We start from the raw sequence: 17863 nt of genomic DNA, 5'->3' as shown, positions 1-17863 counted from the left end.
CAGAAGTTCAACTTAAATTCTTGCATGTGTGACGTGCTCCATCATTTCTTTTAGGTCCCTGTTCAAAGGTCACTTGAGAAAGGCCTTCCTTGATTGCCTCACTTGAGATCGGGAGTGTTCAGGGTGGTATGGCTGTAGATCCTCATATGAACTAGAGCATCCTTTGCCTTGCTACTCTCCTTACCCATGCCCTGTTTTATTTTTTATTTCTAGCCTTATTATACTTGACATAATATTATAATTTATATTTACTTCATTATATAACCCCCTGACTAGGGTAAAATTGCGATGAGGATAAGGCCTTTTTTCCCCAGATGTATTTCTAGCCTCTACATTAATGCTTGGCCCACAATAACTCTCCAATAAATAATTTTTTGTGTGTGTGGAATAAATGGTTGTAGTTTTAGAGAAGATTCTATCTTAATGAATTTAAATAGTTCCAGCAAAGACACTCTTTCCCTCAGTTTACTTTTCATCTGCCGAAGATCTTTTTTTTTTTTTTTTAAGATTTTATTTATTTATCCTTAGAGGGGAAGGGAAGGAGAGAGGGAGAGAAATATCAATGTATGGTTGCTTCTCGTGCGTCCCCTGCTGAGAACTGACGTGCAGCCCAGGCATGTGCCCTGACTGGGAATCGAACCACGATCCTCTGGTTCGTAGGCCCCTGCTCAATCCACTGAGCTACACCAGTCAGGGCCCGAAGATCTTAGTTGAGCTTAGAAACTGTCTTGCATGCACTATGAAAGTCAAACTGTAATGCTATATTAAGAAACCAATACTAAAGTTTTAAGTAATATTTACCTTTGTGTTCCAATCTCTGATGTTTTTCATCAGGTTTATCAGGAGACTTTGAAAGTCCACTAGAGGAATCTGCTTCAGCTGTTTTTCCAAACTCATTTTAAACAACATTAAAATCAGCAACATTATTTCACGATCCTGGTACCCTTCTGGATGTATAGATGTACATAAGCCTAGAAACTTTGACACAAATGCAGAGACAAAGCAACCTGAAATATATTTTATTTGAAGAGTTTAAAATACAAACTGTTAAATGAAAAATGCAAAGGAAAATTATGTAAGAAACATAAATCATCTAGAAAAAGGCAAAAGATACTCATCAAATAAGCATGTTATTCTAGTTTTCATTTTCAAGACTTTCTTCTTTTAGTATTTTGATTATGGTATTACAGGTGTCCCATTTCCCCTTCTTTCTCCCCCTCCACCCAGCACACGTCCTCCCACCCACATTTCCCCTCCTTTAGTTCATGTCTGTGGCAGTTCTTTGGCTTCTACATTTCCTATACGATTCTTAACCTACCCCTATTTTCTACCTACCATTTATGCTACTTATTCTCTGTACCTTTCCCTCTCTTCCCCTCCACTCTGATAACTTTCCCTGTGATCTCCATTTCTGTGATTCCGTTTCTGTTTTAGTTGTTTGCTTTGTTTTTGTTTTAGATGTGGTTGTAAGTAACTATGAGTTGGTTGTCATTTTACTGTTCATATTTTTATATATTCTTTTTCTTCGATAAGTCCCTTCGACATTTCATATAATAAGGGCTTGGTGATGATGAACTCTTTTAACTTGACCTTATCTGAGAAACACTTTATCTGCCCTTCCACTCTAAATGAAAGCTTTGCTGGATAGAGCAATCTTGGATGTAGGTCCTTGCCTTTCATGACTTGGAATACTTCTTTCCAGCTCCTTCTTGCCTGTAAGGTCTCTTTTGAGAAACCAGCTGACAGTCTTATGTGTACTCCTTTGTAGGTAACTGTCTCCTTTTCTCTTGCTGCTTTTGAGATTCTCTCCTTCTCTTTAATCTTAGCTCATGTAATTATGATGTGCCTTGGTGTGGTCCTCCTTGGGTCCAACTTCTTTGGGACTCTGAGCTTCCTGGATTTCCTGCAAGTCTATTTCCTTTTCCAGATTGGGAACCTCTCCATTATTTGTTCCAGTAAGTTTTCAATTTCTTGCTCTTCCTCCTCTCCTTCTGGAACCCCTATGATTTGGATGTTGGAACATTATTAAAGATATTCTAGAGGTTCCTAAGCCTCTCCTTATATTTTTGAATTCTTGTTTCTTCATTCTGTTCTGGTTGAATGTTTCTTTTGTCCTTCTGGTCCACCCTATTGATTCAAGTCCCAGTTTCCTTCCTGTCACTGTTGGTTCCCTGTACATTTTCCTTTATTTCACTTAGCATAGCTTTCATTTTTTTCACCTTAAATTTGTGACCATATTCAACCAAATTCTGTGAGCGTCCTGATCACCAGTGTTTTGGACTGTGTATCTTATAGGTTGGCTATCTCTTCGTTGCTTAGTTGTATTTTTTCTGCAGCTTTCAACTTGGGCCATTTTTTTTTCTCGGCATGCCTGTTACGTAGTAAGGGGCAGAGCCTTAAGTGTTTCCCAGGGCAGGGCAACCCATGTGGCTGGGCTGTGACACTGTACATGGGGGAGGGGTCTGAGGGAGAACAGTGCCACTTGCTTTGCTCCTGCCAGTTTTTAGTAACTTCCTCTGCTACCCACAATCAAATCAGGAAGTCCTTCTGGTGCTGATTTGCAGGTGAATGGGTTTGTATATATTCTAGGACGCTGTGCATCTCTGCAACAAATTTTCCTGTGAGGCTGGGAGTTTCTCCCACTGCCACCTCAACCCTCACAGGTGTTTTCAATCAGAGGTTTGAGGCTTATTTCCCCGCACTGAAACTCTGGGTTGAGAGGTCTGTCTCGCTCCCCAGTTGTTCCTTCCAGTTTACCTGCACGACAACGTGGGACCGCTTGTTCTGCCAGCTGCTGCCTTGCCACAATTCTTCTCTGCCCAGCTACCTGTCTCCGCCTCTCCTGCTGGTTTGGATGAATATTTCTTCTTTAACCCCTTGGCTGTTGGACTTCCATACAGTTCAATTTTTTGTCAGTTCTGGTTGTTTTTTGCTTTTAAGTTTGTTGTTGTCCTTTTGGTTGTGCAAGGAGGCACAGTGTGTCTACCTACGCCTCTACCTTGGCTGGAAGACTCTCAAGATTTTCTTCCTAACAGCTCAATATCATTAATTTGATCTAGCCACTAAAAATGTTTTAACAGTTATTCTTAGTCACTGAGTTGTACTGTAATATTTTTTCATACATATTAATGCTAAAAAATTATTGGCTTGAAAAATATTAGTTTCAAAAAGCTTCTTTGTAAAATATTCCTACAACTATTTTAAATATATACTCTGATCTAAAGATCTTTTACTCCTAATACTAAAACAAAAATAAAAACAGTAAACATAACCTTTATTTTAATTTTCTTGAAGATTATTTATTTATTTTTAGGGAGAGGGGACGGGAGGGAGAAAAAGAGGGAGAGAAACATCAGTGTGTGGTTGCCTCTCATGTGGCCCACAATGACGACCTGGTCTGAAACCCAGGCGTGTGCCCTGACTGGGATAGAAGCAACAACCCTTTGGTTTAGAGGTTGGCACACATTCAATCCACTGAGCCACACCAGTCAGGGCTAAACATAATCTTTAAAACAAGATTATTGTTAAGAAATTTCAGAGACTGGTAATCACATAGTAAAACACTAGTGGTTTTATTTTAAAACCATTAAACACAAAACTAAATAGTTCCGGCTCTGAGCTAAAGACATAAAAAAGAGTTTCTACTGGCTGGTGTAGCTCAGTGGATTGAGCAGGGGCCTGTGAACCAGAGGATCGTGGTTCGATTCCCATTCAGGCAGGGCACATGGCTGAGTTGCAGGCCAGTTCCCAGCAGGGGACGCACGAGAGGCAACCATACATTGATATTTCTCTCCCTTTCTCCTTCCCTTCCCCTCTAAAGATAAATAAATAAAATCTTAAAAAAAAAAAGTTTCTTCCTACCTTAACCACATTTAAAATGTTGGTTTCAGGAAGAGTTGAAAAAATTGGCTTACAAGATGAATCCTCACTTCCATTCCCCCCCAATGTCATCTGTGTCTCAGAACTATTGAAAAGTAAATAAAAAAAACATGAAATTAGGCACAATATTATTATTTTAAGAAATAATGAACAAAAATGTATATTTTACTGAGGTGTAATTTACATACAATAAAAGAAGTATATCCATTTTAAGTTTTGATAAATATGTATAGAATAACTACCATATGAATTAAAAAAATAGAGTATTTTCATTACCCCTAAAAGTTCCTTCACGCCAAATGGAAGCCTTCCCACTATCTCTCACTCCAGGTAAATACTATTTTGATCTCTATTTCTATGCATTAGTTTTTCCTTGAACAAATACTTCTTATAAGGAACTATCCTCAATGCTCCTGGTGTCAGAGAGCTATGGTAAAAGGGGGCTTTGACTACAAAGAATACATAATATTTAAAGGCCTCTTGAGCAGCCTAAAGAAACCACCACAGGAATATGAAGAAACAATTCTAAGTACCTCAATTTTGATTGAGGTATGTGAAGGTTCATGAAAGAGGAGACACATGAACTTGGCCTTCATAAACTAGATAATATTTTCATGTTTAACTTCTTTAAAAAAGGGTTTTATTTATTTTTGGTTTATTTATTTGTTTGTTTGTTTGTTTATAGAAGGGAAGAGAGAGAGAAGGAGAGGGAGAGAAATGTCAGTGTGTGGTTCCTTCTTACGCACTCCCTACTAGGGACCCGGCCTGCAACCCAGGCATGTGCCCTGACTGGGAACTGAATTGGTAACTCTTTGGGTTTGCAGGCTGGCACTCAATCCACTGAGGCACACCAGCCAGGGAACTTTAATTCTAAAACAAAATCTTTAAAAAAATTTATTGATTTGAGGTGGGGAGAGGGGGAGAGAGAGAGTTTAACTTCTTTTACTTATTTATGCATTCATAGGTTGATTCTTGTATATGCCCTGACCTGGGATTGAACATGCAACCTTGGCATATTGGGATGATGTTCTTAACTAACTGAGCTACCTGGTTAGGGCCTTTATGGGTAACTTCTTAAATAAATACTTTCATGTGGTTAAAAAGTCAAGATATATCAAGGTACAGTATGCTGTGAAGAACTGTTCTCCCAATCTAGACCTTCAGCCATTCACTTCCCCTCCCCACAATCACTACTAGGTTTAGTCCTTCATTCCATGTTTTATGTATATACAAATACAAATATTCCCCTCCTCCACACACCTTTATTTAAATACAAATGGTAGCATACTATATACTGTTGTGTACATCTTTCTTTTTACTTAATGTATATCATGCAGATACTTCAAAATGTGAAAAACTTTATTGTTTAAATGTCTGCCTGGTAGTCTTGTGTCCCTTCCTAGCAGAACAACCCCAGGCAATTTACTTAATAGCTTTTTCTTCCTGACTCACCTTCCTATACCTGACTTGCCAGTAAAATGGGAATGAAAATACTATCTAATAGCTGCAGTGACTATTAAATGAAGTAATATATATATTATGCCCTTTGATGATTATTACTAATGTCCCCAATACATGGACTAGCTTTTGTTCTTGTAGATAATGTTTCAATAAGTGAAACAGGTAACATTCTGGCATGTAAACACTAAGAATGGGGATGAGGAATCAGCATGAGGAACAGCCAATGCAACAATGTCTAATGGGGAGAAACAGCAAGCAGATCAATTTGTTTAGAACAAAGAGAGAGCAAAACAGAAAGTAGTTAATATTAACTGTTTTTATATAAAAATTGTTTAAAAGAGTATCTTTGGCATTAACTATGAAAAGAAAACTTACACTAGATTGTCTTCATTAAAGTCAGGCTGAAGATTCTCCAAAGGAAACAAAAATCTAAAGTCAATCCCCATATTGAAAAACACAGCTGCTATGTCAGACAATGATGGGATCCAGGGCCAAACTGGTGAATCACTGAAGGTATCTGGTTAATAGAAGAAACATTTTTTAAAAAATTGTATTTATTTGTTTTTAGAGAGAGGGGAAGGGAAAGAGAGGGGAAGGGAAAGAGAGTGAGAAAAACATCAATGTGTGGCCTGGCCTCTCTTGTGCCCCCTACTGGGGACCTGGCCAGCAACCTGGGCATGGGCCCTGACTGGGAATCAAACTGGAGACCTTTCGGTTCGCAGGCCAGGACTCGACCCACTGAGCCACACAAGCCAGGGCAGAAGAAAATATTTTATCTCAACTTCTGAGTTCACAAACCCATAGTTGCAAGGTGATAGCCTGCATCTGAAACATGATTATAATCATTTTATAGAAATGACAGCTGGTATTGGTATGTTAACAATATAGTTATTTAGAATGATTATAATATAAATCACAAATTTGCAAATAAATATGAAAGAACTGACATTTAGGAACAAAATAATCTGAGAGTGATGGATAAAAGGGTGTGACTCAGGAGGAAGAAACACATTTTGAAAAAATTGGAAATAACAATCATAAAGTATCAACTACTGTTAATAAACACAGGAAGATTTTACCATCTCCAGTGTCTATTTCTTCCAATCGTCAAAACAACTAAGACAGCTAGATCACGATGCTTTTTTCACTATAAGGGATTTCAAAGGAGAGAAAGCAACTGTTATAATTTTGCAGTGGACACTTTCAATCTCCTCAGTGCAAAATCAGTGTAATACTGTTGCTCATCAAGAGCCAATTAAAATTAATTGACTAAATAAATACACTTGCAACTATTTCTACTTACCCAGAACAGTAAACCACGACTTGGTAAATATTAGGTAAAGGCTGCCACTTGCAAAATCTTATACCCTTTTTCTCAATGCAACTAGAAAAATGCAGATACTCATTTTTGATCAGAGATTCATTTCATTATTAAAGAATTTAGATTACAAAAATAATTTATCCTATATTCCCAAATATATTAATTTTTAGCAATATGAAAGATACCATGTACATAGCAACCAATAATTCACACTGCTAACTACCATTATATACTCACCATTTCTAATTGTTATTTCCATCAATGTACTTAAAATCTGCACGGACACAATACAGTCTGTATGAACTGACATCATCTAAATAGATAAATGATAGAGTATTGAGAGAGAGAAAAAAGGAAACATGAGCATTTACTATTTGCCAGGCACATACACAGGTATTTTATGGGCATTTCATTTAATATGTATAATAACCTTATGAAGTGGTCACATATCACACATAGGAGCAAACAGGCTCAGACCCAACTACTCATTTATTACATTAAATACTCATTTATTACATTAAATACTCATTTATTACATCCAACTACTCATTTATTACATTAAATGAGTAGTTGGAATTTAAATCAAGGTCTGATTCTGAAATCAGGGCCTTTTCCATTCTAACATGTTTGTTTTTACAATTCCATTTATAATAAGACAAATATAACACTTGAAACAATAAAAATTTTTTGCTAATTCATACCATGTCATGAAATCCCAAAATCAAAAAGGAAAAGGCTACTAGCTTGATTACTTCATAGGCCAAAAGTTGTCTCCATTTCCCCCCTACTACCCCCCCTTTCAATATACTTGTAAAAAGATGCTCAATATCACCACTAATCAAAGAAATACAAAGAAAAGTGATTAAGACATCATTAGTTGACTTCGATATTGGTGAAGATTGAGACTATTGATAACACAGTGTTCACAAGTATAGTAGGAAAGAGGTAGTATGCCCAGTGTGAGTATAATTTAGTAAAATTAAAAAAATAGTTTGGTGCCCTGGCTGATGTGGCCCAGTGGACTGAGCACCAACCTGTAAACCAAAAGGCTGCTGGTTCAATTCCCAGTCAGGGCACATGCCTGGGTTGCAGGCCAGGTCCTCAATAGGGAGAGTGCAAGAGGCAACTGGTTGATGTATCTCTCACACATCAATGTTTCTCTCTTTCTCCCTCTCTCTATAAAAAAATAAATAAAATCTTAAAAAATAATTTGGTAATATTTATGCAAAGTTATTATCCTTGTACTTTGACCTAGTCAGCCTTTTTACATAGGAATATATAAATTACACAGGAATATATAAATTATGCAGAGGCATAATTAATATAATTTTATATGATAATTCTTTGGGAATAAAAGCTTGAGTTTAAAAATGTTTTTTTAAAGTCATACTGAAAGTAATTTTTAAGTGGTTTTATGGAGAAAAATATAGTTTATTTCTATCTCTTTCTCTTTTGCTTTGGAGCCATGGATTATAATACACTTAAATCTAAAATATAAGAAGGAATAACCCAAACTCTGGCTTCAATCAGGCAAACAGCTTGTATCATTTCAAAATAATCCTACGTGAATAAATCTTTGCTATGATGTTTGTGTTGTAATACTCTGCCACTAGGGGGCAGCACTATGCAAAGGCATGTTGGACACTGGACAAGTTTTGAATAACAATTTTGTTGTGGAGGTGATGAATTCTGAGGTGGGCAACTGGAAATAATTAAATAAGTGTATAAAGAAGTGTATACAACATAAAATATCTACCAATTAAGACTGAGTTACATAAATCATGGTACAGCACTACAAAGGAATACTATAAAAGCCATTAAAAAGGATAACATCTATACTGAGATAAAAATACTCAATAATTTATTGCCATCTGAAATGAAGTTATAAAAGAGCATATATTTTATTTATATTGTTATACTGCAATCTATATATACAGAGAACAAACCAGAAAACACTAACAGCCCCTGGGAACTGAGAGTTCAGCCTTCTTTTTAATTTTAATACCCTTTCCATTTTACTTGAACTCCTCACAATCAAACGTGAATTCCCTCTGAAAATGGTAAGACAAAAACAAACCAAAAAACCCCCCCAAAAACCTGTCTTTCTGGTCTACTACATTCAGACCGCAAGGATGCAAAACATTTTAACAATTAAATTTATGAAATATTAATTAGGACTATAGCATTAAAGTCAATTTTGACATTTATACAAAAAAGTAATTATAAGTGGGTCTCCCCATCATGAAAAACAAATTTGGAATTGAAAAGGAGAAATGAGACGAAGTATTTTAAAAAGAGAAAGTGTTTAACATGTAATTATTAGTTTGGTTTTCAAAGAGTAAATATGAAAAGTATGTAAAATTTAACAAATGGGTTATATATTAGGGGGATAAATGGTAGTGAAAAAATACAATAAAAAGTAAACTGTTTACACAAAGATATGCTTGAATGCCATCATTAGGGCTTTTTAAAAAAGATTTTATTTTTAGAGAGAGGAGAAGGAAGGGAGAGAGGAGGAGAAACATTGATGTGTGAGAGAAACAAACTGGTTGCCTCTCACATGCCCCCAATTGGGGACCTGGCCCCAACCCAGGCGTGTCCCTTGACTAGGAATGAAACTGGTAACCTTTCGGTTCACAAGCTGGCACTCAAACCACTGAGCTACACCAGCCAGGCCATCATTAGGGGTTTAAAGGTCATAATCATGGGCTCACATCAAGAAGATGAAACTTAATACAGATGATTGCAAAGTCTTACTTGTAAATTTAAGAAAAGGTATTAGAGAATAATGAGCCCTGTCATGAGAGCAAATGAAATTCTGAATCGTAATAAACAGAAATATGTGGGTGGAGTAGATAGGTTAAGAATCTTGCTAGAAACTGCTGGTAAGAAAGACCTATGAAGCATTTGTAGGGAGGGAAAAACACTTTAGGAATGACGCAAGCTAAAGATCTATCAGAAGGATGGTCAATAAAGAGACTAGAAATTTAATGACTACAGAATGTTTAGTGTGGGAAGAGATGAGGGTCATGGTAGTTGTTTAAAAATAACTATTTTTAAGGGCCCTGGTCAGATAGCTCAGTTGGTTAGAGTGTTGTCCCTAGTACACCAATGTTGTGGGTTCAATCCCCAGTCAGGGCACATACAAGAATCAACCAATGAATGCATAAATAAGTGGAACAACAAACTGGTGTTTCTCTCTCTTCTTTCTTCTCTCTAAAAATCAATAAATAAAAATAAAAATAATCTGTCTTTATAGTGAGATGAGGCATATTCTGGGAAGCTATAGAAAAGATAATTAGTATCACTAGATTAAAAACTGTAGGGAGGCCACTTTTTACTTAATTAGGACTGTTAAAAAATTACAAGTAGTCAGCCACTGGAAGCAAATGCTCCTGCCCCACAGCCTACACCACCTGTTATTTCTCTTTGCCTAAAATGTTCTTCTCCCACACAGTGGCAAAGCTCATTCCATCACTTTCTTCAGGTCTTTTCTCAAATCTTATCAGTAAGGCCTTACTAATACCATATATATAAAGCAAACTTTCTCTCCCACCCTGATATTCTCTATATCTACCTTAGCTTACTTTTTCTTCATAGCACAACATCTCATCTAATATATGTATAAATGTGCACACATTTATTGTCTGTCTCTTCTGTACTAGAATGTGGGATTCATGAGATCAGAGACACTGATTTTTTTTCATTGCTCTTCTCTCCAGCGTCTGGCATAGCTGGCACTCAGAATTGCCAGGTTTATAAAAAAAATAAAAGGGTACACTGGAAGAGCTAGTTCTTGCCAAATATAAGATTCTTTGAAATGCTATCTTAAAACCCAGAATAGAAACTCGATGTTTGTCCCACTTCTCACTTCACATATAATAGTTACAATCTCTGATACCACTGATATTTATAAAGATACCATATAAATAATAAAAAATTAAGATAATTATTTTAAGTAGATTTAACAGTTAAATATGAATGAGGAGAAACATTCTATTAGAGTTGCATAAAAAATATATGAATAGCCCTGGCTGATGTAGTTCAGTGAATTGAGCGTGGGCCTATAAATCAAAGGGTGGCTGGTTTGATTCCCAGTCAGGGCACATGCCTGGATTGCAAGCCAGGTCCCCAGTAGGGGGTGCTCAAGAGGCAACCCCATATTGATGTTTCTCTCCCTCTCTTTCTCCTTCTCTTCCCCTCTCTCTTAAAATAAACAAATAAAATCTTAAAAAATAGATATGAACAGTTAAATATCAGTATACAAGTCAAATTCTAAAAATGTATGCAGGCACCTCCATAAAATAGGGGGGAAAGGGCAACCCCTACAACGTATGTAAGCATTAGAAGACCTCTTCTGAAACTAAGTGTAACAGTGACTTACCAACATGATGAAATGTTTCAGGTACAACTAACATTACTGACTATCCTGCACACTACCTGAATTAGTATTTTCTTTAAAACTTCTATAAACCAAAACAAACAAACAAACAAAAAAAAACCAAAAAAAACTTCTATAAACCTATTCTTTTTTCCTTAAAAAAAGAAAAAAAAAAGATTCTACTTATTCACCTTTAGAAGGGAAGAGAGGGAGAAAGAGAGAGAGAGACAGAGAGAGAAAAACAAACACTGATGTGAGAAACATCAATCCAAAGGTTTGTATCTAAACCAAGGACCAAACCTGCAATCTAGGCATGTGCCCTGACTGGGAACCAAACCAATGACCTTTTGCTTTGCGGGACGATGCCCAACTGAGCCACACTGGTCAGAGCTACATTGATTCTTTTGCCTCATTTGTATCCATTTGAAATCATGGGTTTGATGTGCTATATTAGCATTTTTCTCTAGTAATGTACACATAAGATTATATTTTACGTTTGCTTTTGACTGGGAAATACAGGAGGAGGCAACATAATCCCCACACATTTCTCTTACCCGAAACAGCCACTTTAACACAGGTACAGGACACTGCACATAGTGATAAGCAGAGGTAAGGAAGCCTTGTGTTGTTAAAAAAATCTGATCTGTCTTCCCTGATCTGAAAAAAATGAAGTAGAATCAGTGTGACTGTTGACAAGAAACTTCTACCACCACATTCTGACATAATCTAGGAAATGAACAAGCAAATCATCCAAAATCCATTCTTAGGTGGATTCTACCCCAATAAGGATGGGTTACTTATAAAAGAAATTCAATGAAGGGCCTAAAGCTGTCTACTGGCAGTGATGCTAAGGAGGAGAGCCTGTCAAGTCTCAGGGCACTGTCTGTTTTTGTCAGCTGGGGTCTGTACTTCAATAAAACTCAGAATTAATGTGATTTCTCTGGACCTGAGATATCATGCACTGAGAGAAATTAGCTCTGAAGTAATGTGAGAGACTGCTAATTACCTATCCCAATATCTATGTTTGCTGCATTTGCTGCCTGAAATTAAAATCACTATGCCCTGGCTGGTGTGGCTCAGTGGATTGAGCGCCGGCCTTCAAACCAAAGGATTGGTGGTTCAATTCCCAGTCAGGGCACATGCCCAGTTGTGGGCCAGGCCCCTAGCAGGGGGCTCAAGAGAGACAACCACACATTGATGTTTCTCTCCCTGTCTCCCCCTGTGTCTAAAAAGAAAATTGGAAAAAAAAAAGAAAACCAAAAACCCCCGAATTCTTAAAAAAAAAAAATCACTCTACAGCCTTCCTTGTAGTAGGTATGGCCATGGTGACTAAGTTCTACACAACCAACCCTAAGCAGAAATGTTGTGTGAGATTCCTGGAAACTTGAATATAAAAGCTGGAACTCCAGTACCAACTAAAGCAACAAAGTGCTAAGGATGGTGGAGAAAAAAGATTACATGGTGAAACAGCAGACCTGGACTTCCTACCTCTAAATTCTTTTGCATAAGAAAGAAATATATTTCTTATTTAAGCCCCTGATATTTTGACATTGTTTAGTCATTGTTATTATATACTGATCTTAATCCTAACTAATATAGGTATATGATGTACCAAACAACTATCTCACAGTGCTTTCTATAATTAATTAATATAGCACAAAGGGCAATAGTAGTAAGAAAGAGGATTAAGAAACTGAATTGGTCATAGCAGAAATTAACCTTTTAGAAGATTACATCCGTCAAAATCTTAATTTTTATATGTGAAAAAGTAAAATGCTTTTTTACTTACTTAAGAATAAGCTTCTCTACAGCACTTTGTCCAATAAAACCAGAGTCTCTTAAATCCAAGGTATACTGATTGAAAATTTTTCCAGAATTGAAGAAATTAAATATTTCTTCACCTGGATGATGATCAGGAATGGCATCAATTGTAATTGAAAATTTCTTTAGAAATTCCCTGAAATTAGAAAAGGCCATTAAATAACAAACAGTTATTTTGTATCTAATATTATGCTTAAAACTTGGGTGTAAAGCAAACTTTTCTCAGGACCTATGTCAATCCCAGATTAGAACTCTAACATGAGAACATGTGTTTTGCTCCTCACACTTTTTGCTAGTCATCAGTCCAAAGCCACTAAATGTGTGTGAAAAGAAACAACCAGGAGAAAAGACAAATGATGTTAACTTGGCCTTAATGTTTATCTTTCAAATCCATCACAGATGGATTAGAAACCCATCGTGGATTATCCGCTAATAACCATCAACTGCCCATTTTATGAAAACAAAATTTAAAAATATATAAACTTAATAGGGTATACGTCATGAAAAAAGGGTGTACCTGTGCTCTTCTAAGAGGCCATCTTCATCATCTGTACTGTCTTGATCTCCAATTCTGATTGGGGATTTAATGCCTCGGCCCTGCCTTATGTCTTCCTGTAGTTGCTTCTGCAGTTCATCTAGCCTGAGAATTAAGACAGTATTACAATAAATGGTTGGCTCTAAAAATAAAAACAATCTTTAGTTTATGCCTAAAGATAGCACCAAGAAAAACTCTTATTAAGAATACTGTTATAAGCCCTGGCTGGTGTAGCTCAGTGGATTGAGAATGATTTTCTCTCTTTCCTTCCCCCCCTCTAGATAATTATAAAAATTAAGAGCAAACTTTGTTTATACTTTAGGTCAAATCATGTCTCTCAAGTACATCATAACGTATGTTATAGGATATACTATTATCATTAGTCACAAAAAATCTATCTTAGGTCTTAAGTCTTTTACCCGGCTATCAGTATGGTATTAGAATAGTATTCCATCATAGCCCTGGCTGGCTTTCTCAGTTGGTTGGAGCATCATCCTGTGCACCAAAAGGTAGTGGGTTCAACCTCTCGTCAGAGTACCTACCTAGGTTGTGAGTTCGACCCCCTAGCTGGGGTGCATACAAGAAGCAACCAATCAATGTCTTTCTCTCTCAAATAAACAAACATATCCTTGTGTGAGGATTAAATAAAGAAAAAGAACAGTATTCCATAACACAAAAAACTTGAATGTTACTTTATAGCTAGGACTTCAAGAATGATGTCCAAATCTTTAGAAAAGGGGAAGGGAAATGGCAAAAATAAATATTACTAGTTTAATGTTTAATCTCTCATGCTCATTTTTCTCTTTTTTAATTTTCATCTGAGGATATGTTCATAGATTTTAGAGAAAGGGAAAGAGAGAGCGAGGAAGAGAAACATTGATCGTTTGCCTCCTGCACGTGCCCTGAATGGGGATGGAACCCGCAACCTAGGTATGTGCCCTGACCAGGAATTGAAGCCACAATCATCTGGTATATTGGGCAATGTTCCAAACCAACGGAGCCACCTGGATAGGCATCTAATGTTCATTTGACTTCCAGTAGACCAACAACCTGATATTGTTAACTAGGCTTTCTAGCAACAGTAGTCATCATTGTTATCATCATTACTGTCACACCTAACCCTTACTAAGCACTTGCTGTGTGACATAGAGTGTACTAAGAACTTCACATATTAACTTTTTTAACCCTCACAACAACCCCATGTGGTAGTTTATGATTACTCATTTTATACATGAGGAAAAAGACATTAGAAAAACTAACTTACTCAAGCTTACAATGCGAGGAGCTGGGGTTCAAAGTCAGAGTCTAGCTCTGGAGTCCTTCTTTGCTTACATAACTCACCAAGATTAAGTTGTTTTAACTGAGGTCCTTATCCCCAACTCCAGCCCCACAGTAGATGAGTGTAATACAACAGTAAATGACAGGTAAATGTACTGCTCTATTACAACAAGAAACAGTCAATTATCAAATCAAACTAGCATCTCTGCCTTTGGTCTGTGCAATGTTTGATTTTAAATAAGCAACACCATATTTGATATATCATAAATCACATGAATTCACACATTTAAAGAACTTTATAATAGAAATAATTTCCCTAATTATATTCAGAAAGGGAAATGCTTCTGACCTAGTAAGATCTGCAAATCCTGCATCTAGCTCAGTAATCAAGTTTAAGACACATATACAAAAACTTCAAGCCAGCTGAGATTTCAGTAAAGGTCTCTAGGCTGTTTCAAGGATATTCCTTCAACTATGAGGAATATATTTTTCCTGTCTCATTAGCAAAAGTATTTTGCAACTAGTTACATAAATTTCATCAGGGTCATTGTGACCCTCAAACTTTTTTATTTCTCTGTGTGTGAATGTCTGAGGTGTCATTCATAACTCAAAAGAGTACCGTATTTTTTGGACTATAAGATGCACTTTCCCTAAATTTAAAGGGGGAAGAGGGGCGTGAGTCTTACAGTCCTAATGTAGCTTACCTGGCTCACTGTGGGGAGGGGGTGGTGGTGGAGCGGGGTCACAGGTTATTAAATATTTTACCACATTTTTTTGCTTCAAAAAGTTTTTTCCTATTTTTCTCCTCTAAAACCTAGGTGCTTCTTATGGTTCGGTGTGTCTGATAGTCCTAAAAATATGGCAGCTTAATGTGGAAATAACATGCCTGGTTATGCTGGTGTCAAAACTTGGGACTAAGCAGGCATATGAACATGTAAAAAAAAAAACTGTACCCATGCTAACACAAAACCCCAGACAACCTAATTTAAAAAATCAGCAAAGGACCTTGAATAGACATTTCTCCAGATAAGCTATACAAATGCCAATAAGAACATAAGAAGGTGCTCAACATCATTGGCGAAATGCAAATCAAAACCACTTCATACTCCTTAGGATAGTTAATATCAAAAATAACAAAAATACCAAATCTTGCTAAGGACATGGAGAAACTGGTACCCTTGTGTACTGCTAGTGGAAATGCACAATGGTGTAGCCACTATGTTAAACCATATGGCAGTCCCTCAAAAAATGATGCACAGAATTACCATATGATCCAGCAACTGCACTTCTGGGTATATATCCCAAATTGAAAGTGGATACTTGAAGGCATATTTGTACAGCCATGATCATAACAGCAATATTTACAATAGCCAGAAAGTAGAAGCAACTCAAGTATCCAATGATGAATAAACAAAATGTGGTGTCTATATATGATAGACTATTATTCAGCCTTAAAAAGGGGATTCTGACACATGCTATTACATGGATGAACCCTGAAGACATGCTAAGTGAAATAAGTCAATCACAAAAGGACAAATGCTTATAATCCCATTTACATAAGGTATCCAGAATAGTCAATTTTATATAGAAAGCACTGATAGAATGACTGTTGTACCAGGGATGGGAGAAGAGGGGAGAATGGGGAGTTATAGGTTAATGGATATGAAATTTCAGTAAGGGAGGATGAAAAAAAATGTTCTGGAGCTAGATGGAAGTGATGGTTGCACAACAATGTAAACGTACTTAGTGCCAGTGAACCATACATTTAAAAGTGATTAAAATGCTAAATTTTATATCTATTTTATCATAATAAAAACCCAAAAATTCTACTAAGGCTTTTGATCAGGAATTTCAGCTATCAGATCACAGGTGACAAACACAAGGCCTGCAGGCCAAATGTGGCCCTCCACACCTTGTTTTATCTGGCCCAGGACCTTGTTCCTACCTGGAGGCAGCGCCGAGCTCCTTACACCTAGTTAAGGAGTAGTTACATTTATACAGTCCTAAAATTACATTTGGTCCTTTGAAGGCAACCATGAGGCTGATGTGGCCCCTGGTGAAAATGAGTTTGACACCCCTGAGTTAGATACTAGTTGTTATAAGCAGACAAAAATGTATATTATTAATACAGTATACCATAAAAACCTGGAACCCCTGATCCAGCCTATGAACAAGAATATCTTATTTCTAAAACCATATTTAAATTTAGCCAGGTAGTCATAATACTAACTAACCTTTGTGTGTCTTCCATTTCCTTCACTAGACGCTCTAGAGTATTTGTGTAAGTTCCACTATGAACATGTTCCTAAAACAAAAAGAAAATTTAGGAATACTTTATAACATATCTTAGTAAAAGAACTGGGATGTTTTAAGTTACTCAGAATACTAAGTAATATTTTCTATTTCAATAACCTGGGCCAGAAGGATACCTTTCTTAAAAAAGAATTTTCACCATCATGCTTTAAATCTAGTATTTTATACTACAGGCAATTTGATTTTACCATCTATAAGAAAAGGCACTACTTATAAAAAACCCTGCCAGTCTTAGAAACTGACTGTAAACACCCGAGGGTTCCATGGCTACCCTGTGTTTATTTTTAAATTCTATTTTAGTGGAATTAAACTATTAATTTTTAGGTGTTACCATGAACATTAACACCTTCCCCACCAAATTTTACAGACATATTAGAATTTAATTCAGCTTATTCCCAAGATAGAATGAAGCACTTTATAAATAAAATTGCACACCACAATTAACAACATTCTACACTCTACCTTCATTTACAGCAGTGGTCTCCAAAGCAGAGGGTGTGCAAGGTGATCCATTGGGGTGCAGAAAGAAAATAATAGAACTTCTATTTATATGGAACTTCTATAGAAACTCTGTAGAACTTAGTCTATAGTAACTTCTACATAAATTCTATAGGAAAATACTTTTTTCTTCTTCCTTTAAATTGTTTTTGCATATTCTTTAGAAAGTACATAGTGATACATGTATTCATCTATAAGTATACAAATATATTGGGGTGCATGCTCAAAATTTTTTTTTACTAATAGAAGTGTGTGTGATCAAAAAAGTTTGGAGACCACTGATTTACAGTAATAATACTAAAGAGAGGGGAAACCCATTAATTAAACAAAAACTGTACCAGTTGCAGACCAATTATGAGTCATAACAAATACTAGA

General features: G+C 36.4%; 1 protein-coding gene across 4 annotated transcripts in view; it reads right to left on the bottom strand.

Annotated features, from left to right (window-relative positions):
* The window catches only part of SLF2 (SMC5-SMC6 complex localization factor 2), a 44832-nt gene that overhangs the window by 13587 nt on the left and 13382 nt on the right, over positions 1-17863 (bottom strand). For 3 of the 4 annotated variants that reach the window (XM_037159397.2, XM_037159398.2, XM_037159395.2), the window contains exons 6-13: positions 16911-16981; positions 13381-13503; positions 12832-12999; positions 11597-11699; positions 6899-6974; positions 5716-5857; positions 3862-3964; positions 802-978 (exon numbers count right to left, since the gene is read on the bottom strand). In XM_037159397.2, coding sequence (XP_037015292.2) covers positions 802-978; positions 3862-3964; positions 5716-5857; positions 6899-6974; positions 11597-11699; positions 12832-12999; positions 13381-13503; positions 16911-16981 — 963 coding nt within the window. Of the gene's footprint in view, positions 1-801; positions 979-3861; positions 3965-5715; positions 5858-6419; positions 6833-6898; positions 6975-11596; positions 11700-12831; positions 13000-13380; positions 13504-16910; positions 16982-17863 lie in introns of those variants that run through there. The other variant, XM_037159399.2, reaches the window with a different exon arrangement.

Source organism: Artibeus jamaicensis, unplaced genomic scaffold (assembly GCF_021234435.1).
Source record: "Artibeus jamaicensis isolate MK-2021 breed Jamaican fruit bat unplaced genomic scaffold, CSHL_Jam_final contig_490, whole genome shotgun sequence".
Lineage (NCBI taxonomy): Eukaryota > Metazoa > Chordata > Mammalia > Chiroptera > Phyllostomidae > Artibeus > Artibeus jamaicensis.
The sequence above is the reverse complement of the archived record's forward strand: the minus strand, read 5'-3'. Positions and strand labels throughout refer to the sequence as shown.